This window comes from Gorilla gorilla, chromosome 5 (assembly GCF_029281585.2).
Source record: "Gorilla gorilla gorilla isolate KB3781 chromosome 5, NHGRI_mGorGor1-v2.1_pri, whole genome shotgun sequence".
NCBI lineage: Eukaryota > Metazoa > Chordata > Mammalia > Primates > Hominidae > Gorilla > Gorilla gorilla.
The window spans coordinates 162,489,080-162,514,273 of NC_073229.2; the positions used below are offsets into that span (position 1 = coordinate 162,489,080).

Here is a 25,194-nt window from a genome sequence, read left to right on the forward strand (position 1 = left end):
AAGGATGGTACTAAAACAAGACAGAGCAGGCCAGACAGCATGTTACTGAGCAGCAGAGGGACCAGGCCTGCTTGGCAAAGGCTGCAGAGGTTTATTAAGGATTGGCAAAGTAGATGATGACAGTGAAAAGTGACAGTAACAAGAGTAATAATAATAGCTAAAAATGTTAGTCAGTTACTATGTGCTGGGCCCATGCTGAGCACTTTATGTGTATTATCACGTTTAATCTTTAAAGCAATTTTAGGAGTGGGCAGTATTATCCCCAGGTTTACAGATGAGATCATTAAAGAGGAAAATCTTTGGCCCAATATAACACAACTACTAAATGGTGCCAGGATTCAAATCCAGACGGTCGGACTTCTCGGCCCTCCTACTGAACCGCTACCTCATTCCCTCTTATCATCAAGTCTTGATCATACCTGTCACGTCCCAGGTACCGGGGCTACAGTGGTGAGTGAGAGGACGATGCAGGCCTTGCGGAGTGAACCACCACATCCTTCTTGAATCCAGGGCTCCCTCCTCCCTTGGTTAGCCAATATCGAATTACCCTACTGGTCCTACCTAGATTTTCAATCTCTCTCTTTGCTTGAATAGGTCAGACTATGTCTGAGTTTTGCCTTTCTGGCATTTATGTTCTTGCCTTCCTGTAGGAGAAGTTAAATCCACTCAAGACCGAAAAAGCGCCCTCCACCTGTTCCGCCTGGGGAATGCCATGCTAAGGATTGTGCGGAGCAAAGCACGGCCCCTGCTCCACGTGATGCGCTGCTGGAGCCTTGTGGCCCCACACCTGGTGGAGGTGAGCACTGGGAAGGTGGGAAGAGGCTGGAACTGCTAAGTCAGTGACCAGCAGAGCCAGCATGGGGGCCTGCAGTCATGTATGGGGGCAAAGCACTGTGGCCATTGGGCAGTGGGAACTTGCCTATCACCTGGTCACAAACATCACTGTTTTCTGGTTATACCTCATGGCATCTAAAGAATCACCCCAAAGGGCAGTACTACCCTAGTCTCACTCTGACCCTCTTTCTTTGCAATTGTACAACTCAGCTAGTTTTTCATTTTTTATGATCTGGTATCAACCTGAGCCTGGAACAGAAAGACTGTGGATGGTTCCTAATAGCTTTATTTTTATACATAAATATAACAATGTCTTTGGTTCCTACCAGTCCCTGTTTTCTAATAGCTAAATATACTCAGGACAGTGTCCTTTCAGTCAGGGAACCCTATGTCTTGGTTTTCCCAACAAAATTAATACTAAGACCCTTTCACTCTCCAAAGGAAAGCAGTTCGTGTGATCAGTTTTATGGCAGCTCTACATCTAAGCATCTCAATACATGAGGACTGGCCACTTCCAAGTTGACAGGGAAAACTGTTGCCCTGCTTTGCAGTGATAACTATTCTTAATAGCCCTTTTGCTTTTATCTGGTAGAGATAAATCATAAAATATTTCTTGGAACTTAAATTACTAACCTGAGAACATTCTAGTAAGCAAAATGGGTAGAAAATAGCAATGTAGTCATGGGGAAAAAGTCTATCAGTTATCTTTTACTCTACAATAAGGCCTCCCCAACATCTAGTGGCTTAAAACAACAACCATTTATTTAGCTCATGATTCCGTGAGTCAGAAATTTGAGGTAGGCTTCTCTGGGTAGTTCTGGTGTTGGCCAGGTGTGGCAGATCTCACTGGCTTTAATTGTGTATCTATGGTCAGCTGGTGCAAAGTCTGGGGCCAGATGGTTCATGATGACCTTAACTGGGAAGGCTAGACAAATAGGTCTCTCTTTTCATGGTCTCTCATGTAGACTAGTCTCCAGCAGACCAGCCCCAGCTTGTTCACATGGCATTCTTAGGGTTCCAAAGAGCAACAACAGGGCAAACCCCAAATCACAAGTACTTTTAAATTCTGTTCTTACATGATGTTTGCTTGTGTTCCACTGGCCAAAGCAACTCACACATCCAAGCCCAGGGCCAGTACAGGAAAGGATTACTCAAGAGCATGGATACCAGGAGGTCTGTAAACCAATTAGAGCTACTGTGGCAATTTGTCCCTCACCTCACTGAGGGACAAATGACTCATCTGATCTTCCTACATGTGGGGCACAGCTCAGATGAAACTGTGAGCCATTCCTAGACTGGGTTCTGATGTCTTTATAGTGAGCATGTTCTGTACCATTCAAGAAAACTGTCATGTTACAGAAAAAGAAATTACCGGAAACTTTTCTTTTTCTAGAAACATTAACATGAAATTGAGGTTGTGCCTGATAAGCTGGTTGAACTGTTAAAAATGCAATTCAGTATGCAGTTTGTTTAGACTTATCCCTTAGAATGTTTTGATTTTAACAGAATTGCTGCTTCCACCTCCTTGTAATGAGGTGGGGTAGGAAAGCCTTCAGAAACCATTCTCACTGTCTGCTGTCCTGATGGTGAGCCACTCTCTCGTGAATTTTGCAGGCTGCTTGCCATAAGGAAAGACATGTGTCTCAGAAGGCTGTTTCCTTCATCCATGACATACTGACAGAAGTCCTCACTGACTGGAATGAGCCACCTCATTTTCACTTCAATGAAGCACTCTTCCGACCTTTCGAGCGCATTATGCAGCTGGAATTGTGTGATGAGGACGTCCAAGACCAGGTCAGTGTGACATGGTCATCAGCGTCATAGCTGGCTCTTACTGAGTGCAGTGGCAGGCACGGTTCTATGAGCTTCGCACACTTACTCTTTCCAATAATCCTATGTGGAATCTGTAACAGAGAAGTTAAGCAGGGCTGGGCGTGGTAGCTCACACCTGTAATCCCAGCACTTTGGGAGGCCAAGGTGGGCGGATCACGAGGTCAGGAGTTCAAGGCCAGCCTGACCAACATGGTGAAACCCCATCTCTACTAAAAATACAAAAGTTAGCCAGGTGTGGTGTTGCACGCCTGTAACCCCAGCTACTCAGGAGGCTAAGGCAGGAGAATCGCTTGAACCAGGGAGGCAGAGGTTGCAGTGAGCCCAGATCAATCACGCCACTGCACTCCAGCCTGAGTGACAGAGTGAGACTCCGTAAAAAAAAAAAAAAAAAAAAAAAAAAAAAAAAAAACAGAAAAGTTAAGCAGTTTGACTAGATACATAATCAGTGATTGGTGGAGCTGGGATTTGAACCTAGGCAATTAAAAAAAAAACCAGAAAAGTTTAGCAATTTGACTAAGGATACATAATCAGTGATTGGTGGAGCTGGGCTTTGAACCTAGGCAATCTGCTGGCCTATCTCTTTATACCTGGCCTATATTCCTAACTGCTGCCATACTGTCTACTGAAGGCAACGTAAAGAAACTAACTGGAGACGTCGTATTTCATATGATGATGGGCTAGAAATACAGGATCTCTTTCTCTGAAATCCACCAAAAATGTTGAATAGAGGTTTAAACATTTCTTTTAAATACCTTGACACACTGGCAAGAAAGTAAGGAAGCCCCAAAACTGAGTGCCAATGGGAAGCCAGAGAAGTAAGCGGAGCCCTTAGGCTGGTTTTCCCGCGAGGGAATTTGCTATCAAGTGGAGCAGAAGTTCTGGTCATCCCAGACGTGAGTGCACAGAAACAGAAAACAAATCTCAACGCAAACTTTACAAAGCTGGTGTTCACTCAGGCCAAGGTTGAATTAAAACAAACTTCCTGAGGATACTATCAGCTTGTTTCTAATTGGCTCTTAATGGAAAGTTTTTTAAAAAGAGCGCTCCAGGATTTATTATTACAACCTAGCCCTTTTATGTGATCTGTATATGAAATTACACCACCTCAGGATCTGAGAAAATACACAGGCACCATACGGAAGCAACAAAACTCCCCCGAGAGAAACTCATGTCAACTCGGGCTACAAAAGAATCCCACAAATAAAGTTTCAAGGTACGTGAGCTCTCAGTATTTTTAAAAAATTCACAAAACACACAAGAAAACAAGGCAATGGAGAGAACTGATAAAACAACAGATAGTACAACTAGAACTATAAAGAATTGGATTGAAATATTGGTATCTTCCATGCAAAATATTAAATCACAAAGCCTAGTAAGTTTAAGGAAATAAAGGATTGAAATTATAAGTTAACACCTAAAGACTAGATTGTTAACACTTAAGATAAGTTAACACCTAGTTAACACCTATAGTTATCTCCTAGATAGTTAACGCCTAGAAGTTAACACCTAAACGTTAGATCATTAACATCTAAGATAAGTTAACCTAGATAGGTTAACACCCAAGACTTTATACCAATAAGAGTGAACTAGGTAATTCAGATCAACTTTCTCACAGGGAACAACTAAAAAAAGTTGGATAAAAAAAATTTTAATCACTCGAAGACACTGACATACTATAGGGCAGTGAAGAACTACAAGGCCAAGATCTGGGAGAAAAAGAATACCCAGAGTAGTCTTCCTGGTATTTGAGGCTGTTTTTCCTAAAAATAGAATCTACTAATTTAAAAAAAGGAAGATATTGGGTTGGTGTAAAAGTAATTGTGATTTTTGCCATCACAGCAAAAACCGCAATTACTTTTGCACCAACATAATAAAAGACAGAGAAGCTCAGCAAAATTGCAGTCTGGGACCTCCCAAGTCTGGTAACTTCCTCGCATCTTGAGTCAGGATCTTGAAGCAAAAGGGACATCTTAGAAAGAAAGGTGAACCTTAAATAGATTAGTCATAAGAGAAAATAAACCCAACTTCAAATAAGCCCAATCCCTGACATGAGATTAAGGTAATCTGAGATTTCTAGTGCCTTTCTGACAGAAGATTACATCATTGTATTAATAATCTTCAAATTATTTCTTGATTTGCAGGTGCAATGTTTGCATTCAATAAAAAATAACCAGGCTCATTAGGAAATAACATGTCATTGAAAACAAAAGTTTAAAAAACAAACAATAAACACACACAGGAACCCAGATATCAGAGTTATCAGAGACAGATTTTAAAATAACAATGCTTAAATGTGTTTAAGAAGCTTAAGGACAGGAGCAGCTTTGGCTATGGTGACATGAAGAAGTTAGGTTAACCTTCCCCGCAAAAATCAAGCATAAAACAGGACAGGACAGAATTGTCCAAAGCAACCATCTGAGAGGTCTGGAAATTGACCAAAAGCAGACAACAAATTGAGTAGCATTTATTCTTAAAAACAGTGTTTGCTAGAACTTTGGTTAAGAATAGTGGGAGTCTGACTTCCTTGCCAAAGACTGAAGCCATCACCTTTACTCCCAAGCTCTATTGGCAAGAATAGTAGTTTGACCAGCGTGAGGCTGACTGAGACAATCATCAGCTTTTCTACCATTAGGGACAGACTTGGTATGGAGAAGAGTGGGGAGAAGACCATTGGCTTGTCAATTACAAGTGATGAATTCATGGAGAAATGAACAGGGGAATCCTGCAATCTTGCTTGCCTAAAGTTTGCAGTGAGTAGTGTACTAGCAAGAAATCTAACATAAGATCCTGGATATCAGAGATTCATAGAGGGACCAGAGAGTCTGTTCACACATCCGTGGATGACTGAAACATGGGCATGTACAGGGGAGATTGTAAAGATCTCATCAGAAAATAAAAGGGAGATAAAAACTGGCTGAACTTTGAATATTCTGGCCAACCTTCTCACACAGATTGATTGCCAGAGGGTAGGAACCTTAAAGACTCAAGGTGTTTGAGCACAGTTTCCACCCACATGATCAGCTGACTACTAAGCTATGCAGACATGGGGATGAACACTAGGGAGTCAGGCTAAAAAATAAAAATGAAGAACAAAAACTGAGCAGACACATGAGCGCCATGGGAAGAGACAGATTCCACAGACTTAGTCTGTGGAATTCCAAGCACCTTAGTCTGGGGGGATGAAAACCCTCAAAAATAAATTGGAATCCAGCACTGCTACAATGTGTTATCTAAAATGTCTAATTCTCAAAAATATGAGTGATGCAAAGAAACAGGAAACAGTGAAACACAGAGGAAAAAATAGTGACTAGAAACTGACTTAGAGTAAGCCCAGATGTATTTGGGAGCCAGAGCCTTCAAAGTAGCTATCAAATATGTTCGAAAAAATTAAGGGAAAATATGACAATGACTCAAAAATAGGGACTCTAAATATAGAAATGGGAACTATAAAAATGTAAATTTTAGAGTTGAAAAGGGCAATAACTGAAATGAAAAATTAGCTATACGGGCTTACCAGAAAGAGATGGCAGAAGAAAGATCAGTGAACATGGAAATAGATTAATAGAGATTATCTGTTCTGAAGATCAGACAAAACTAAGTTTGACCAAAAATAAACAAAGCCTCAGAGATTTGTAGAACAATGCCAAGCATACCAACATACCTGTAATGAGAGTCCCAGGTAGAATAGAGAAAGACAAACAGATGGGAAAATATATTTAAAGAAATAGTGGAACCCCAATTAAGATCAACACAAAGATATCTACAATAGACACGTTATAGTCAAAATGCTCGACGACAATGACAAAACCTTAAAAGCTGCAAGAGAAAGACTACATTACTACAGAGGAACTAATGCTAGGATTAATGCTAGGATTAACTAATGCTGACTTCTTCAGAAAGAATGAAGGCTAGAAGACAATGTAATGACATATTTAAAGTGCTGGAAGAAAAACTGTCAATGAATAATCCTAGAGAAATTACTCTTCAAAAATGAAGATGACATAAAAACATTCTCAGATAAACACAAATTTGGAGAATATCTTGCCAGTAGACCTGTTCTATAGGAAATACTAAATTCCTTTAAGCTGAAAGAAATAACACAAACTGGTAAATCTATTGCATAAAAAGAAATGGTACATAAGTGGGAAAATATAAAACAGTGTGTACATTTTTCTCTTTCTCCTAATTTATTTCAGAAACCTAATGTTTAAAGCAATACTCTAACACTGTATTGCTGGATTTATTAAACATGAAGATGTAATATAAATAACATTAGCAGAAAGGAGGGATGGGAAATGGAGCTATATAGAAGCAAAGTTGCTGTATTTTGCCAGAATTAGCTCAGTATTAACTTGAGGTACAAATGTGATCAATTGAAGATTCATGTTATAATCCCTAGGGCAGCAACCAAGAGAATAACACAAAAAGATTAAAAAATAAACATGAATGAAAGTGATCACAAAAAAATGTGTTTAACATAAAAGAAGGTAGTAAAAGAGGAACAGAGGAATAAAAAGGATGTGATATGTAAATATGCAGAAAACAAATAGCAAATGCCAGATGTAAATAGAACCATGTCAATAATGGCATTAAATATGCACTAATGAAAGGATGGTCAGCATCATTAGTCATTAGGAATATGTAAATCAAAACCACGTGAGATACTATTTCACATCTACTAGGATAAAAAAGATAGATAATAGCGGCCAGGCACAGTGGCTCACTCCTGTAATCCCAGCACTTTGGGAGGCCGAGGCAGGCGGATCACGAGGTCAAGAGATGGAGACCATCCTGGCTAACATGGTGAAACCCTGTCTCTACTAAAATTACAAAAATTAGCAGGGTGTGGTGGTGCACGCTGTAGTCCCAGCTACTTGGGAAGCTGAGGTAGGAGAATCACTTGAATCTGGGAGGCGGAGGTTGCAGTGAGCCAAGATTGCACCACTGCACCCCAGCCTGGAGACAGACTGAGACTCCGTCTCAAAAAAAAAAAAAAAAAAAAAGATAATAGCAAGTGTTGGTGAGGGAGGAGGTGGAGACATTGGAACCTTCATGCCCTACTGGTGAGAGGGTAAAATGTGTGGCTGCTTTGCAGTCTGACAGTTCCTCAAGGTGTATATACCCAAGAGAAATGAAAACATCTGTACAAATCCTGTACACAAATGTTCATAGTAACATTATTCATAATAGCCAAAAAGTTAGAAACAACTCAAATTCCAACAGCTAATGAATATATACATTAAATTAGGTTATGTCCACAGAATGAAATATTATTCTGCAATAAAAATGAAGTACTGATATATGTACGACATGGATGAATCTTGAAAACATTACATTAAATGAGAAAAGCCAGTCACCAAAGACCATATGTTATATGACTACATTTATATGAAATGTCAGAATAGGAAAATCTATAGTGACAAAAAGTACATTAGTGGTTGCCTCAGGCTGAGGGTGGGGTGGTGGAGTAGGCAATGACTACAAATGGGTACAAATGGGGGTAAGTAAAATTATTTTTAAATTAGATTGTGGTGATGTTTGCACATTAAAGGCCTATTAACCTCATAAACTTGTCATTAGTCTTTGAAGAAAAAATATGTAAAAGAAAAATGTATGTATACATAATGTAAGAATTTGTCTCTAAAGCAGCGCTTAAAATTCTTTGGAAAAGTTTGACAAGGTATATCACGTGAATTCAGATTCATCTTAAAGAATTATGCTTAGGAAAAAGGAAACTTATTTTGGTCTCAAGTAGAAAAATATATTGCTTTGAGTTTTATGTAGATTTAGACTTTTAAAATGTTAGAATTGATTCTTACTATAAGTGATTTGTAAAATTACACCTTTGGTTTGATCACCGGTGATTACAGTGTTATTCTCATACCTTTGTGTATTGAACTATTTCCAGAACCAAGCTTATGTAGATCCTGAACAGTAATATGAGAATGTGATTAGTATTTGTCACCTTTATTTTAAAACTAGCATCTGAACACTTCAAAGCTGTCATTGTGGATTGGTTAGACCAATAATCTCTGCTTGATCCTTACAATTAAATTTTGCAACTAATAGTATTGTTCTTTCAAACAGGTGACATGTTTTCCATGACTGTTATGGTGGGGGCAATAATTAAATCGTTCTTGTTTAACAAATTGAATAAAGCAAAGTTTCATAAATTTAAAAAAAAAAAAACCTTCCCACAATAACCCAAGCCCTGTTGGTTTCACTGGTGGATCTATAAACTAAGGATGAAATAATATCAACCCTACTCAAGCTCCACCAGAAAATAAAGCAGGAAGGAACACCTCCAAACCCATTTTATGGGGCCTGCGTTTCTGTGATACCAAAGTCTCAAGAAGGAAAACTATAGACCAATATTCTTTATGAAATTAGACAAAAAAAAATCCTTTAAAAATTATTGGCCAGGCACAGTGGCTTACACCTGTAATCCCAGCATTTTGGGAGGCCACAGCAGAAGGTTTGCTTGAGTCTAGGAGTTCGAGACCATGCCAGGCAACACAGTGAGACCCCCATCTCTACAAAATATATATATATATATATATATATATATATATATATATATATATATATATATACACACACATATAGCTGGGTGTGGTGATGCATGCCTGTAGTCCCAGCTGCTTAGGAGGCTGAGGTGGGAAGATTCCTTGAACCCAGTAAGTTGAGATTGCAGTGAGCCATGATCACATGCCACTACATTCCAGCCTGGACAACAGAGTGAGACCCTGTCTCAAAAAAAAAAAAAAAACAAAAAACAAAAAACAAAAAACTAGCCAAATAAATCCAGTAACATATAAAGAAGATTAAACATTGTGGCATATGGAATTTATCCCAGCAATGTAAGATTGGTTTAACAGCTCAAAATCAATTAACAATTAGTAGAATAAAAGATTAAAACCACACGATCATCTTAATAGATATAGACAAAACATTTAACAAAATTCATCACCCATTTTTGACAAAACCTTTTAAGAAAAGAGGAATTAGAGGGATTTCCTCCATGAGATAAGGGGCATCTTTGAGAATCCTACATCTAACATCACACTTAATGATGAAAGACAGTGTTTTTCTCTTGTAATCAGTAATAAGATGAGGATTTCTGTCTTCTCTATTTCTGCTCAACATTAACTTTTACTCATTGTATAAAGAAATTAAAGACATCAAGGTTTGAAACGAAAAGTAAAGCTGTTTTAGTTCACAGACAACATAGGGTTGTATATAGAACATTATATGGGATTTGCAAAAAAATTCTAGTCGAGCAAGGTCACTGCATACAAGATCAACATACTAAAATCAACTGAATTTATATATATGAGAAATAAATTATCCAAAGATAAATAAGAATAATTCCATTCATAACATCAAATATGATAAAATATTTATGAATAAATTTAGCAAAAGAAGCTCAAGACCTGTACACAAAAGCTACTAAACATTGCTGAGAGAAATTAAAGAAGATTCAAATAAATATGAGATATACCATATTCATGGATTGAAAGACTCAATATTTTTAAAATAGCAAATCTCCCCAAATTGATGTATAGATTCAGCGCAATTCCGATTAAAATCGCAGCAGACCTTTTTGAAGAGATCGTCAAAGTGATTCTCAAATTTATATGAAACTGCAAAGAACAGAATAGAGAAAACAAACTTGAAAAAGAAGAACAAATTTTGAAAATTTACACTACCTGATTTCAAAATTCCAGTAATAAACAGTGTGGTATTGGTTTGAAGGCAGACCTATATAGTTCAGTGGAACTGAAGAATATAGAAATAAATTATCCTGTTTATAATCAATTGATTTTTGATGAAGATACCATTGCAGTTCAATCATGGGAGGGGATATTTTCAGCAAATTGTGCTTGAATGTATATGATAAAAATAAACTTACACCTTTACCTCTCACCATGTTAAAAAAAAAATTCAAAATGGGTCATGATGTGATCCATTAAAAGAAAAATGGATGAATTGGACTTCACCAAAATTTAATCTTGAAAAGACACCATTAAAAAATAAAACTTTTAAAAAGTCCAAAGCTGTGGGAAAATATTTGCAAATTATATCTTGGGAATATATAAGGAACTCTAAAAACCAAAAAAAAAAAAAAAAGAAAGAAAATAACAAGAAGACACGAACCCAGTTTTTAAAAACAACAAAATATTTGGCTAATAAGATGTGAAAAGTTGCTTTGCAGCATTAGTCATTAGTGAAATGCAAATTAATACAATATGGCTGATTATTCAGAAGATTTTTGAGTGAGTTTGTCTATTCTGGTTTTTCCTTTTCACTAAAATTAACTCCAAAATAGGGGACAGAGAAATACATCACCCTTCCCAGAAATTCTGCTCCTTTTAAGGAGAGGGCTTTAAGTGCCACTTGCTTTGCCTCTACCAGGTTGTCACATCCATTGGTGAGCTGGTTGAAGTGTGTTCCACGCAGATCCAGTCGGGATGGAGACCCTTGTTCAGTGCCCTGGAAACAGTGCATGGCGGGAACAAGTCAGAGATGAAGGAGTACCTGGTTGGTGACTACTCCATGGGTAAGAATGTTTGGATGATTCTTGCTATTCAGCATTAATTCTCTGTGCCAAGTTTCATGCTGTTTAAAAAAAAAAAATTGAACAATAGGGAAGACAGATTGTCAGCCATGTTTTATCAGCAGGAAAGAATGTGGTGTAGCAGGAACAAGAGTCCTGAGTTCTGCCAGCAGGCTGAGAGCCCTGAGCATTGTCAGGCCCTGTTCTTGCTGACAATTGGTCAATAAGGCTGAGAGACTTCTGTTGTTTCACTTACACATTGCTGTGTTGAGTTCATGTCTAAAGCCAAAAAGAAAAATGTTATCCATTTGCTAGTAAGAAGAAGCAGAAAAGTATCATAACACAGAGTAACCAGAATTAGGGAGATTTGGTCTGCTGGGAATGGATGGGTACCCATAAAGCATGCCCAGGGCCCAGGGGTGTTGTCTCAGAGGTTCCCAAGACCACCCCTAAACTCAGAAACCCACCAGAAAGACTCATGGGACCCAGCATATAGTTATGTTGAGATTTATTACACAGCTCGTGACTAAGTTTTAGCAATGTAGGAAGGACACAACAGGTTATGACACAGACAGAGTCTGGAAGAATCTATGCGCCAGCTTCCCTGTGCTCTCGCTCTCCCGGGAGGGATCACACAGAAGACATTCTTCCCCCAGCAGTGAAAACACAGCAACATGTTTGCAATGTTTCTGCCCGTTGAAGCCCATTAGAGATCTAGCTGGGGACTGGCCACTTATGTACCCTTTGCCTAGCACATTACCAAAATCCCAGACTCCCAACAGGAAAGCAGGTGTTCACCATAAACCGTATGGTTTGTATGAACAGTCTAGGCACGGTGAACTACTCTTATCAGTTAACTGTGGCCTGGGAGTACTCTGAGAGCTGAGTTCCCAGACACCCACCAAAGGCCAATTTTGCAAGCAAGCTTTCTAAAAGAAAAGTGGTCTCAGGCCTTCTGTGCTCTTTTTCTGCATAGATATAAAGAAACTCATATATGCCACCAAAGGTCTATCTAAACCTGCCCTGCCGTGCCCTGTAGATAATCTACAAATACCTGTGCAGGAGCATTCCAGAGGCCACATGGTTCCCTGCTCTCTAGACCAGCACATTGCCTCAGCTCTGCACTCGGCCAGCTCAGCCCTCATCTCTCTGCCGAGCTGCTCCCCTGCTGGCAGAGCTGAGCACCACGCTGGAACCAAGCCAATGGTCCAATAAAAAACCCAGGCATCTCCCCAGTAGATCTTTCTCAAGATCTGTCTCAGTGGAACGTGCTGGGAATATGGGCAACCCTGGCAAACCCAAGGGCAGAAACTTACTTTCTTACAATTCTATAATCTTCCTCCCTTAGGAAAAGGCCAAGCTCCAGTGTTTGATGTATTTGAAGCTTTTCTCAATACCGACAACATCCAGGTCTTTGCTAATGCAGCCACTAGCTACATCATGTGCCTTATGAAGTTTGTCAAAGGACTGGGTAAGCAGAACCCTTCTCTCATGCCTTGTAACTGCTGAGGACCCTTTCCAGGGTGGCTCTGTGGCTGGAGACAGGGCCTACTGACTGTCTGGAACAAGCACACATCCTGGGGTACAAGCAGATGGTGTTGTTGTGTACTCAAAAGCAAAAACTTACTGTGAAAGAAGCTTGAATTTTGTCTAAGGTTGATACTTTTCATTGTATTCATGGAATATCTTATAGCATATTTTTAATCTATTTATTATTTTATACTAACTTTATTGTCAAAGAATAATATCAACCTTGTATTTTCCCTTTGTAAAAGGTTCTCGGGTTCCAGGTCTAATCACACTCTATGGAAACTCTCAAAATTTTAAGTTTCTTCTAAACCTTTTGGTTTAACTAAGTGTCCTTCCCTTTCATTTCACCCTACATAAACCTGTGCTATATAAAAATCTCCTATCGCAGGTCGTGTTGTATAGTGAGAATATATTTTGTTAAGGTGTTTCTAAATTAAGTATAAAATCATCTGCATAGTTTCTGAAATACACAAGGCTTTCAAGAAGGGGGACTTCTATACTTAGAAAATATATTATATAATTAATTAAGCCTGGGGTAGGAGGAATTCTTAACTTTTGCTAAAAAGTTGGGAAATCAAACTCAAGCTGCTAATCATATGACACTGAGAATAGGTTTCTGCATAAGGGCAATTATTTAATATAATATTGACTAATCTAAGGTTGGAAATCTTAGAACATTCCTACAATTATGGAGGCTGAGAAGTCCCACGATAGACCATCTGCAAGCTGGAAAACCAAGGAAGCCGATAACACGGCTCAGTTCAAGTTCAAAGGCCTCAGAATGAGGGGCACTGATGGTGTAACTCTTAATCCAAAGCAAGAGGCTCGAGAACCTGTAGTTCTAAGACAAGAGAAGGATATCCCAGCTCCAGAAACAGAGACACAGAGAATTCTCCTTTTCTCTGCCTTTTGTTCTCTTGAGCCTTGGCTGATTAGATGGTGTCTGCCTGCATTGGGTGAGGGTGGAGCTCCCTTACTCAGTCTGATTCAAATGCCAGCCTCTTCCAGAACCAACCTCACAGACACACCCAGAAATCATGCTCTATCAGTGATCTGGGTCTCCCCGAATCCAGCCAAGTTGACATCTAAAATAAACCATCACATAGAGGACATTGAAAACAGCCTCTGTTTTCTTCTGTGAATTATAAAGTGGAATTATTTGTTTGGGGCCTGGGATCAGTGGAAAAGGCAGAGCCCCTTGTATAGTCATGGTGCCTGTGTCCTGCCTGGCTCCAGGGAGTGCCATTCACATAGACTTGGATGCGTTCAAATACACAGCGGCCACAGTCTAAATTTTGGGACGCCTGCTGTAATCGTGGATAGGAAATGAATTTATTGTTAATTCCCACCTGCTTATTTCAACATGAATTTGACCTGGTCTGTGTTTTTATATTATAAAATGTGTTCATCTAAACCAGGATTTGGCAAGCTATGGCCCACAGTTTTTAAAAATACAGTTTTATTAAAACATAGCCATGTTCATTTGTCGATGGCTGCTTCCATACTACCAGGCAGAGTTGAGCGGTTGCAATAAAGACAGTATGACCTGCAAAGCCTGAAGTATTTACTCTCTGGCCCTTTGCCAAAAACATTTGCTAACCCTTGCTCGAAAACATAAGAGATGTTTTTTGTTTTTTTAAAGGAGAAACATGCCTCTTTGCTTCTGAATTTTAACTAATGCCTAGTAATTAGGTCTGTTTACTCACATGGGAGGGTTCTAGCTCTTACAATTGTAGACAATTAGAAACAATTACAGTACATGAAATGATTTGATTAAATGTATAGAAATAGATTCGAGAAGAAAAATTATAATAATTCAGTTACACCCTTACAGAAAAACCTAGATACCGCTCTACAGACATGTTAAATCTCTAGATATGTACAAAAAATAGAAAAATCATTTAAATGCAATTAAGTAGTCTCTGTCCCTAAACCCCAGATGTTTAGACTCTTCCCAGAGACCTCATTTATCATCAGCATTTAGTGCCACGCACTGGCAGGGAAAGAAATCCTTTTCCAAATGGAGAGAGAGAAGCGCTTCATTCCAGCCCAGTCCAGGACTTGTCTCTGGGATTGTCCTTTGTCATCAAAAGTCACTCCATCCAACAGCAGGTCCCAGAAATGTCATTTACCATGTGCCCATGTACAAAGGAACACCATCCAGCCACTGAAAGTACTGTGGTAGAAGAGAGAGGAAATGTTGATTGTTTAGTGGAAGGGTGAGTTACCAACCATATAATCTCAACAAAATGATAGGAAAGGTATGGTCCCAACTGTATTTAACATGTGCACATGCAGCTGGGAGAATGGCTGAAAGGATTTTCCTCAGGGTTGTGCAATTTGGAGTCATTTTTCTCCTTTTCTCCCACTCTCTTTTAATAGATATTTGGTGTACTAGTGCTATGTGAGTAAACAGGTCTCCTGTTACAAGGGGGCATGCAAGGGTAACACTGTTGGTCTCTGTCTCCCATGCCGCCCCTAGGGGAGGTGGACTGTAAAGAGATTGGAGACTGTGCCCCAGCACCCGGAGCCCCATCCACAGACCTGTGCCTCCCGGCCCTGGATTACCTCAGGCGCTGCTCTCAGGTAGGGGAATGGTCCAGCTGGGCTCCCGGCCTGGAAACCTGCCTCGGAAGATGCTCCCAAAACACGCGTAGGGGGTCTTTTGCTGAAGCCCGAGAGAGACACTTTGCCATCTGAGGAGATTGGGGCACAGATGTGGAGTATACATTTTTGTCCCTCCTTTTTCCATGAAGGAAAGAAAATAATGAAAACATACTAGAACCCACAATTGGATGCTGAGGTCTCTGAAACTTTTCCCTCACACTCAGATGCCTGAACTACTGGAATCTCTATATTTGCATGAGGTTTTAGGGGAAGGGGTCACGAGGTCATGGGAAGTCTTCCTGAGGGCACCAAAAAGTGGAGGACAGGGGTGCAAGCAGTGAAGAGGGACATTAATAAAAGAAAGACATGCTCAGTCAAGATCATCTAGCAGAGATGGGTGGATTACCTGAGGTCAGGAGTTCAATACCAGCCTGGACAACATGGTAAAATCCCGTCTCTACTAAAAATACAAAAACTAGCTAGGCGTGGTGGCATGCGCCTGTAATCTCAGCTACTGGGGAGGCTGAGGCAGGAGAATTGCTTCAACCCAGGAGGTGGAGGTTGCAGTGAACTGAGATCATGCCATTGCACTCCGGCCTGGGTGACAGAGCAAGACTCTGTCTCAAAAAAAAATTTTTTTTAATCTAGTAAAGAGAATAAAACAGCACTTGTCAAAGTGAGCAGTGACCATCGTTGTGTCCATCCTCTGCCTGACACCATGCCCCCTCCCTGAGGCCGTTTGTCTCTAAGCTTCAGTGACACCCCTCTCTCAATACTTTCTCACCTGTCTTCTCAGGTGGTGTCCCTGGGCCTCTTTGGGGATCTATGTACAACCTCTTCCTGGGTGATAGCATTGAGCCCATGGCTTTAAAAGGGACATGCGGCCCTGGCTTCTCCATCCAGCTGCCTCCCCCAGGCCCCATATGACGCGACCCCTGCCCGGCTCCCTTTCCACCCTCACATCCTTCCCTCTTACTCACAGTGCTATAGCTACGCTGAGCTTCTGCCCTCCCGGAAATACACCTGCTCACTGCTGTGCAGGGCCATCTCTGCTTCCTCTGCTGGGACTCTCTCCCCAGATTCTAGGTGCCACTCTTTATCTCCCAGATCTAATCTGAAACGTTACCTCCTCAGAGCACAGGGCTAAAGGATCTGCCAATTCCTGCCAAGATTCCCTACTTTTTTGTTTGTTTGTTTGTTTGCAGAGTTGCTCTGTTGCCCAGGCTGGTGTGCAGTGGCATGATCTCAGCTCACTACAACTCTGCCTCCCAGGTTCAAGCGATTCTCCTGCTTCAGCCTCCCGAGTAGCTGGGATTACAGGCATGGGCCATCACACCCAGCTAATTTTTGTATCTTTAGTAGAGACGAGGTTTCGCCATGTTGTCCAGGCTGATCTTGAACTCCAGGTCTCAAGTGATCTGCCAGCCTCGGCCTCCCAAAGTGCTAGGATGACAGGCATAACCCACCAGGCCCAGACTTCACTATTTCTAGTACCACCTGTTTAGTTTTTCCTGTAGCATTTATGTCTGGAATTTGATTATTTTAGAAAGGATTGTAGTTGGTGAGACCCACCAGGACAGGAATTTTGTCTGTTTGCTCATAGCCCTGGTTCCTTGAACAATGTGGGCATGGCAGGATTCTAATTAATTCATGAAGACATAAGGATCTTTGGAAGTCTGTCCCAGTAAGAGAGAGCTCATGGGTGCCTGGGTGCTAGTCCCAAGAGGGGACTAAAGAACCCAGGCCACTCTGCTGGCTCTGCTTCTGAGACCTTCCTCTCTCCCTCCTGGTCCCAGCCTCCTTCATTTCTCCAACTGCTCTTGCCCCTGTGTTTCTTCAGAGGTTGAGTCAAGGGAAGGAGAAATCAGAGTCTGGTATCTCATTTGCCTGTGGACTGTCTTCTCAGTGATCCCCACAGAACATTTATTCACTTAGGCAAAAATTCTGGACATGTTTCATGGTTCCTTCGATAGGTTTATAAAAGTCTATAAAACTCATATGTAATTAAGATACTGAACAATTATCCATAGGATCCTTTTTCCCTCTACTTTTTTGTTGCCATTGAATGCTATTTCATCTGCTTCATGGGATAGATGCCTCTTGTAAGCTACCTTTATAAATCCAAATCACGAATAATCAAATTTTCAATGTCTAGTTTCCCATCTCCTTTTAGTACTAGTGTATAATTTCATTATTCTTTAAAACCCACAATGCAGCTTTTTCCAACATATAATTGCAGTTTGTCTTTTTATTTTAATTTAGTTATTGGCCAAAATCTACAAAATGCCCTTGAAGCCAATATTCCTTAGTGGGAGACTTGCCAGCTTGCCTCGAAGACTTCAGGAACAGTCAGCCAGCAGTGAGGATGGAATTGAATCAGTCCTGTCTGATTTTGATGATGACACCGGTAAGTTAATTGATTCGACTAAACTAGGTTATTTGCTGTGTTCATATTCCCAGAAGCTTAAGTCATAAATGAAGTACCTTAAGCTTCTGGGAATTGTCTTAGTCCATTTTGTGCTGCTATAAGAGAATACTTGAGAGTGATAAATAGCAGATTTATTTCTTACAGTTCTGGAGGCTGAAAAGCCAAAAGTTGAGGGGCTTGCCTCTGATGAGGGCCCTCTTGCTGTATCATCCCAAGAGGAAGGGCAAAAGAGCACTCAAGGAGTTCAGGGTGGTGGGGAGAGGCAGGGGGGCCAAACTCATGCTTTGATCAGGAACCCACTCCCAAGATACTAACTCACGTTCATGATAACAATATTAATCCATTCATGAGGACAGAGCCCTCATGACCTAATCACCTCTTAAAGGTCCCACCTGTTAACACTGTTGCATTATGGATAAAGTTTCCAACACATGAATGTTGGGGGACACATTCAAACCATAGCATTCCACTCTGGCCCCCAAAATTGAGGTTCTTCTCACATGCGGAATACATTAATGCCATCCCAATAGTCCCAAAGCCTTAACTTGTTTCAGCACCAACTCAAGAGTCTCATCTAAATCAGGTACAGTTGAGACCAAAGGCATGATTCATTCCAAAGCAAATTCCTCTCCAGCTGTGGGCCTGTGAAATTAACAAATTGCATGCTTCCAAAATACAATGGTAGGAAGGCATTCACGTTCTAGAGGAGGAGAAATAGGCAAGACAAGAGCAACATGCCCCAGGTGAGCCCAAAAACACAACAGAGCAGACATTAAATTGTAAGACTCCAGAATCATCTTTTACTGCACTTGCCATGAACATGTGAACTTCGGGGGAAATATTCAAACCATAGCATAGATCATAAGAATGAGCATCTATTTTTGTAGTTATTTTTTGTAATTCTATCACAATAAGTCTGCTTAAAGTTTCCATGGACTTTCCAAAAACATCACTTTACAATGGATGCCTCTATACCCATCCTTTTAAAATGGATTCCTCTGTCTAAAACTACTGCAAATTTGCAGATTCCACTTAAGTAGTTTCTAACTCTCAATTCTCTTGACTTTAGCAAATTGGAAAGAAGTTCCATTGGTGCCTAGGTACTTAAATTGGCTGATAATTGTCTTTTAGTATCTTTTAGAAAACAAATCATTATATAATTACTTCTTACAGGACTATTTGGTTAGAGACTGGGGAAATTAAGCCATTACTAAAGAGAGACTCTATTTGTGACTGTTGAAGCTGAAGGCTCATGAAAGGAATGATTTTAAAGAATTTGTTTCAAATTAGGTCCCATGTGATCTCCTGTGAATCAGAGTTCAAACTAGTAACTGTGGATCATTTTCAGATAGATTAACTCATGCTCACGCCTTCTGTCTTCTGTCTCAGAAGACCCTGTCCTGTTCTACATCTAAAATTGGATATCATACCCTCAAATAGGTCTAACTTCTGGGTATAGGTTATTTCAAACTCTTTTATAAAAGGACTTTTGAGGGGAAGGTTTTTTTGTTTTATTTTGCGGGGGTGGCTAGGAGATTTAAAATTTTCGATGGAGATGATAAACAACAAAATCTCACAAGTTCAGGCCAGGCGCGGTGGCTCACGCCTATAATCCCAACACTTTGGGAGGCCGAGGCGGGTGGATCACGAGGTCAGGAGTTCAAGACCAGCCTGGCCAACATGGTGAAACCCAGTATCTACTAAAAATACAAAAATTAGCAAAGCGTGGTGGGGGGGCGCCTGTAATCCCAGCTACTTGGGAGGCTGAAGCAGAGAATCGCTTGAACCCGGGAGGTGGAGGTTGCAGTGAGCCGAGATTGCGCCACTACACTCTAGACTGGGTGACAAAGCGAGACTGCATCATCTCAAAAAAAAAAAAAAAATTCTCACAAGTTCAGATTAGTTGTGAGGAATAATTACAGGAAAGAATATCTAATATAGAGAACAATTAAAGTATTGAAAGTTGGCTAGATATTATCTAATAGAGGTTTCAGTTTAATGATTAGATAAGAACAATTTTTACTTAGCATTTTAAACCTCAAACCCAGATAATTATAAGCAGAAGCTAATGTTGTTTATCTATAATACATTCTTTTAAACAGTTGTAAACGGTTGGGTATGTAACATCGAGCATTCTCTTTCCCATTTGTGCAAATCTTTGATTTTTTTTTTCTAGGAACCCCATCTTCTAAGGGATACAGTTCCATCCAGCACCTATCTAACTTTTCTACATAATCAATGTAACTAGGACTTTAAAGTTATCATTATGTAGACATAGTAAATCAGAACAAAAATAAGTAATAGCTTTAGTTTTAAAAAATTAATCCTCAACATTGATACATTATCAGATATTATTCCGCTGGTTTTCAAAGGCAAATAATTACATTTTTCCTCTTATAGAAATTTCAAACATATACAAAACTTGTATATTTTGAATATACAAAATATATACATATACAGATATACATATGTAGAATATACAGAACTAAACAGAATAATATAACAGACTTATCATCTAGCTTCAACTACTATCAATTTATGGCTAATCTTGGATCATGTATATCTTTGCTCTCTCTTCCTCTTTCTCCATAGGTTGAGGCAAATCCTCAACATAGCATTTCATCTGTAGATGTTTCAGTGTGTGTTCTTTAAAGATAACAAACATAAACATGACACCACTATCACACCTCAAAATCAATCATAATTTATAGTACATTAGAGGTACCAGGGACTGGAGTGAGGAAGAAAGGAGAGTAACTGTTTAATAGCTCCAGGGTTTCTGTTTGAGATGAAAACGTCTTGGAAACAGTAGTGATAGTCACACAACATTGTTGTCATGAATACCACTGAATTGTACTTGTAGAAATGGCTAAAATGGCTTTTTCTGTTCTATATATTTACCACAATAAAATCATTTTTTAAAAAAAGATAGATGAAGGTGATAGAACTGGATGGATAGCTTATTTGGTATCATCAGCTCCCAGGAAACCTGACAGCCATTTCAACGTGGTAGAATTTCCTTAACCTATCACCTTTTTATTAAAGGGGAAGGAGGAGGAAATGTGAGCAGTATTTTTCCCCTTGACTTTGTCAGACCACATAAATCATCATCTGTTCATGTCTATGGCCACTGAAAGCTAACAACGCTGGGTGATGGCTCACGTCTGTATAGCACTTGGCAGTTTACATACAATGTTTAGTTGTATCTTGGGATGATTATTCATTGTCTAACTGGATTTCATACAGGTCTGCTTTTTGGTTTCCAGGTCTGATAGAAGTCTGGATAATCCTGCTGGAGCAGCTGACAGCGGCTGTGTCCAATTGTCCACGGCAGCACCAACCACCAACTTTGGATTTACTCTTTGAGCTGTTGAGAGATGTGACGAAAACACCAGGTAAATATTTCTGTGTCCGTCTTTTGGGGGAGTGGTTATACATGTAACTCTTTTCAAGAGGGTATTTCTGCAGGTGTCTGCCTGTTTTCACTGTTTCCTAGACTTAGTACAAAGCTTCACACGTAAGAGGTGCTCAATAAATGTTTGTTGAATGGTAGTGATGCTTAAGATATGGCCTGTGTATTGTTTACATGTCTTCCTAGAAGTCTGGTTACAAGTATCGTGTGGTGGCCAGTTAGTTGGATGTGTAGGAGCTCCACATTACTCAGACCAAGGCTATGGTATCAGCGTCTCCAACAGCCATTTGGCTTTGCTATTTCCATGGTCACAACCTTCCTTTGTGGCAGGATCTCACAGTCACATGCTCTTGGCCCTTGGGCTGTTGGTTGGGCTTACTGGGTCTTCCAGTAATATAAACCACTTTCAGCTATATGCAGTATTAAGGCAGCAACACCCCGTTTGTGTAAGGGTCATAGGTGATTAGATTTGGAAAAAGACATTTAGTCCTTGCCTAGTACAAGGACCCTGAGAGTATGAGAAAAGAATGACTTTTAGGAATTTATTTCTTGTTGTGAATTAATCAATTTTAGTATATACATTTATACATCCCAATTTCTCAAGATCAAAGAAACTTTTTTAATAGAAATTTAAGTATTTTACTAACAATCAGACCCTAAATGAAGCCACTTTCTTACTAAGAGGAGGTCTGTACTCATTATAATGAAGACTTGATAATTGATACTGTTTCAAAATCTATAGCAAAGTTTATATTAATTTTTTAAAAACACCATAGATACTGCCACGTTAAAAAGTTAAAAGCCTTCCATCAAAGAATAAGTAGGTATTTTATAGAATTGCAAACCACTATTTCTAAATCTGTTTTACTCATCAGTACCATTTTCTGCTTTCACACTGATTGCCACTAAATGTGTGCGAAGAGCATTTAATCCACTTTTGTTCCTAGGAGCCTGTCATCTAAGGAAATTATCAATAATAAAGACAAAATTGTATATATAAGATGTTTGCTGAAACATCTTGAATACCAAAAATTATGAACACCCTAAATGGGAAGCAGTTAATTGTGGTAAAAGCATGTAAATATTCTGCAGGCGTTAAAATTAATATTTGTGAATAATATTTAATGATGTGAATAATTACTTACAAAGCATTATGTTAAAATGCACATACTATGGAGTGCAATCTCAACTATATGAAATTTTATGCAATTATAAATACAAACACACATGCATTCAAAAAGTCCTAAAAGGAAATACATCAAAATGTGATTATCTCTAGATGAGTTTTTTCTTTTGTGTTCTCATGTAATTTCCATGTTTATTATAAAATGGATGCTTTGCTTTTGTAATCATAACTTCAAAAACTCATCAACATTTCCACAATGTTGAACAAAGAAGCACAATGATTTTCATTATAGCATAGTCTATAAAACAAAAAAATTAGAAACACCTTAAATATTCATCAGTAAGGAAATGGATAAGTAAACTGATGACGTAAATACGATAGAAATAGTATGTGGCAATAAAAATGAGGAATATCCAAATTTGCTGACAAAGAATAATCTCTAACACTTTTGGGGTTTTCTGCGAAATGGAGGTCTTGCCAGGCTGGAGCAAGTGGTGTGATCATAGCTCACTGCAGTCTCAAATTCCTGGGCTCAAGCGATCCTTCCACCTCAGCCTCCCAAGTTGCCGAGGCTACCAGCACTCCACAATGCCCAGCTAATTTTTTTTTTTTTTTTTTTGAGAAGGGATTTCACAATGTCGCCCAAGCTAGTCTTAAACTACTGGGCTTAATTAAGCAATCCTCACGCCTCAGCCTGCAGAGTAGGTGAGATTACAGGTGTACACTACTGTGGCCAGCTCTAACACTATTGTTAAGTGAAAAAAAAAAAAAAAAAAAGAGTATGCAGACCGAAGTTTACATTATCTGCTTTATATAAAATATTTCCCCATGTAGTTAGATTTCATAAATGTATGATTTCAAAGGGTATTTTCTTATACACACATGTGTATTTGTGTGTTTACATTTAGGTCCTAGGAGTTGACCAGGTGATATTTTAGCTTTACCAGCAATATTTGAATGTTTTAGGAGTACATTCACATATTGCTCACATAACTAAAACCCCGCAGAAACAAAAAGGTAAAATGCCACTGAAGACCATATATTCCCCCATCAGCAGTAAATTCTTTTTCCCTGCACTTTCACAGCAAATGTAGGGATCCTTCCAAAGAGATCAACAATGCCAGGTGGAGGCAAAGAGCTTCCCTTTTATTACAGGTTGTTGCTATGCTGACTTTTCTTTTTCAGGACCAGGGTTTGGTATCTATGCAGTGGTTCACCTCCTCCTTCCTGTGATGTCCCTTTGGCTCCGCCGGAGCCATAAAGACCATTCCTACTGGGATATGGCCTCTGCCAATTTCAAGCACGCTATTGGTCTGTCCTGTGAGCTGGTGGTGGAGCACATTCAAAGCTTTCTACATTCAGGTATCTGAAGTGCCAGAGCAGTTCATTCTGGGTATTTCTTTGGTAGACAGCACCGTCAGCTAAAACGGTGTAGTAAATACCTAATGCAAATATGAATGCAGGGTTTTTGTCCTGGGAATTATTAAAATAGAACAACATGGTCAGTGCCAGCCTTCTAATAGATTTTCAAAGAGAAAATTCATGCCCATGTGTCTTCTACAAAATTTTCAAACCGAATGCTCAAAATATATGTGTGGTAGAAAATAAAATACCTAATAAGAGGTCTGGGGTACCTGTGCATTAGGAGAAGGGAGGCAAATTCAAGTATATTAAAAAAAAAAAAAAAAAAAAAGAAGCAATATCCCCGTAGCCTGTGGGGGGGTAGGGGGTATATCCTGTCACCCTGCTTCATCTGGGGAGGCTAAATGGAGGAGGCAGGGTTTTAGAAAAGGCTTCCATTGTGGGCAAGAAGTAGCTTAACAGGCTAGGGATGAAGAGAAATTTCTTAATATTGATGGCACTTTGTAAAGGCTGTGAAAGTGTGGGATGGACAGTATGCTGAAGTCAGCAGATGGAGAGGGACCTAGAGGCAGGGGATGTGTTCACTGTGGTCCCAGTGGAGCCACATGTGTGAAGATCTGGGTGTCTGGGAGCAGAAGAAACATTGCTGCTACCCACAGAGCTTATAACTCAAAGGACTGGCATATCATGGTGTAAGGGAAGAGGTTCCCTTGCTGGAGAGGACAGAGAAACTAAGGAGGATGTTGACCCCAGGGGAGACTAACAAAGCTAATAAAAGAAACTGTGTCTCTATTAAGTTTAGCAAGGACAATTTACCCTGCCAAAAAAGAACACCAATTGTGAAAGAAAACAAGTGAGTTTTTCCACATGTAGGTGGTAACTGGTAACCATATCCCTAAGGGTAGCCACATGTTCCTGGCCGGGTCATTGCTTTGCACAGTGTGAGACTGTGATACAGCAACACATAAAAGTGAACTGCATATTTCATTTTTATTTCTGTAGAAGTGGATGAAACATGCTGAAATTGGGTAAAAATCCAAGAAAATTATTGTTTTACTGGGTTTTGGCGGGGTCGGGAGGAGGATATGGCCATTTTTCTCATTGTTCTATTTCTTTTTCCCAGATATTTGCTTATCATTCAGACTTGCCTCTGTTGCTGTAGATGGCCATTTCAATCTATCCCTTTACACTAGAGCTGCGTGAAACTGTGATTTTGCTGTTTCCCATAGATATCAGGTACGAGAGCATGATCAATACCATGCTGAAGGACCTCTTTGAGTTGCTGGTCGCCTGTGTGGCCAAGCCCACTGAAACCATCTCCAGAGTGGGCTGCTCCTGTATTAGGTGAGGAAATGCTTTCCTGACTCTCCACAAAGCTGGAGTTTTTATTTAAAAATCTAAAGAAATTAAATTGTCTTTGTGGTAGGAATCGACTTTTTGGATTGCTTTCTGTAAGTAGACTTTTGTAATTAAAAATAACTATGTGCTAATAATTCTTCATTTCA

The 25,194-nt window shown here is 39.7% G+C and overlaps 1 protein-coding gene across 2 annotated transcripts in view; it reads left to right on the forward strand.

Moving 5' to 3' along the window:
* ARFGEF3 (ARFGEF family member 3) overlaps nucleotides 1–25,194 on the forward strand; it is a 182,658-nt gene that overhangs the window by 134,012 nt on the left and 23,452 nt on the right. For both annotated transcript variants that reach the window (XM_019029912.4, XM_063707892.1), the window contains 9 exons: nucleotides 651–796; nucleotides 2,449–2,628; nucleotides 11,083–11,227; nucleotides 12,573–12,695; nucleotides 15,237–15,340; nucleotides 17,624–17,768; nucleotides 21,056–21,184; nucleotides 23,513–23,689; nucleotides 24,919–25,033. In XM_019029912.4, coding sequence (XP_018885457.2) covers nucleotides 651–796; nucleotides 2,449–2,628; nucleotides 11,083–11,227; nucleotides 12,573–12,695; nucleotides 15,237–15,340; nucleotides 17,624–17,768; nucleotides 21,056–21,184; nucleotides 23,513–23,689; nucleotides 24,919–25,033 — 1,264 coding nt within the window. The remainder of the gene's footprint in view (nucleotides 1–650; nucleotides 797–2,448; nucleotides 2,629–11,082; nucleotides 11,228–12,572; nucleotides 12,696–15,236; nucleotides 15,341–17,623; nucleotides 17,769–21,055; nucleotides 21,185–23,512; nucleotides 23,690–24,918; nucleotides 25,034–25,194) is intronic.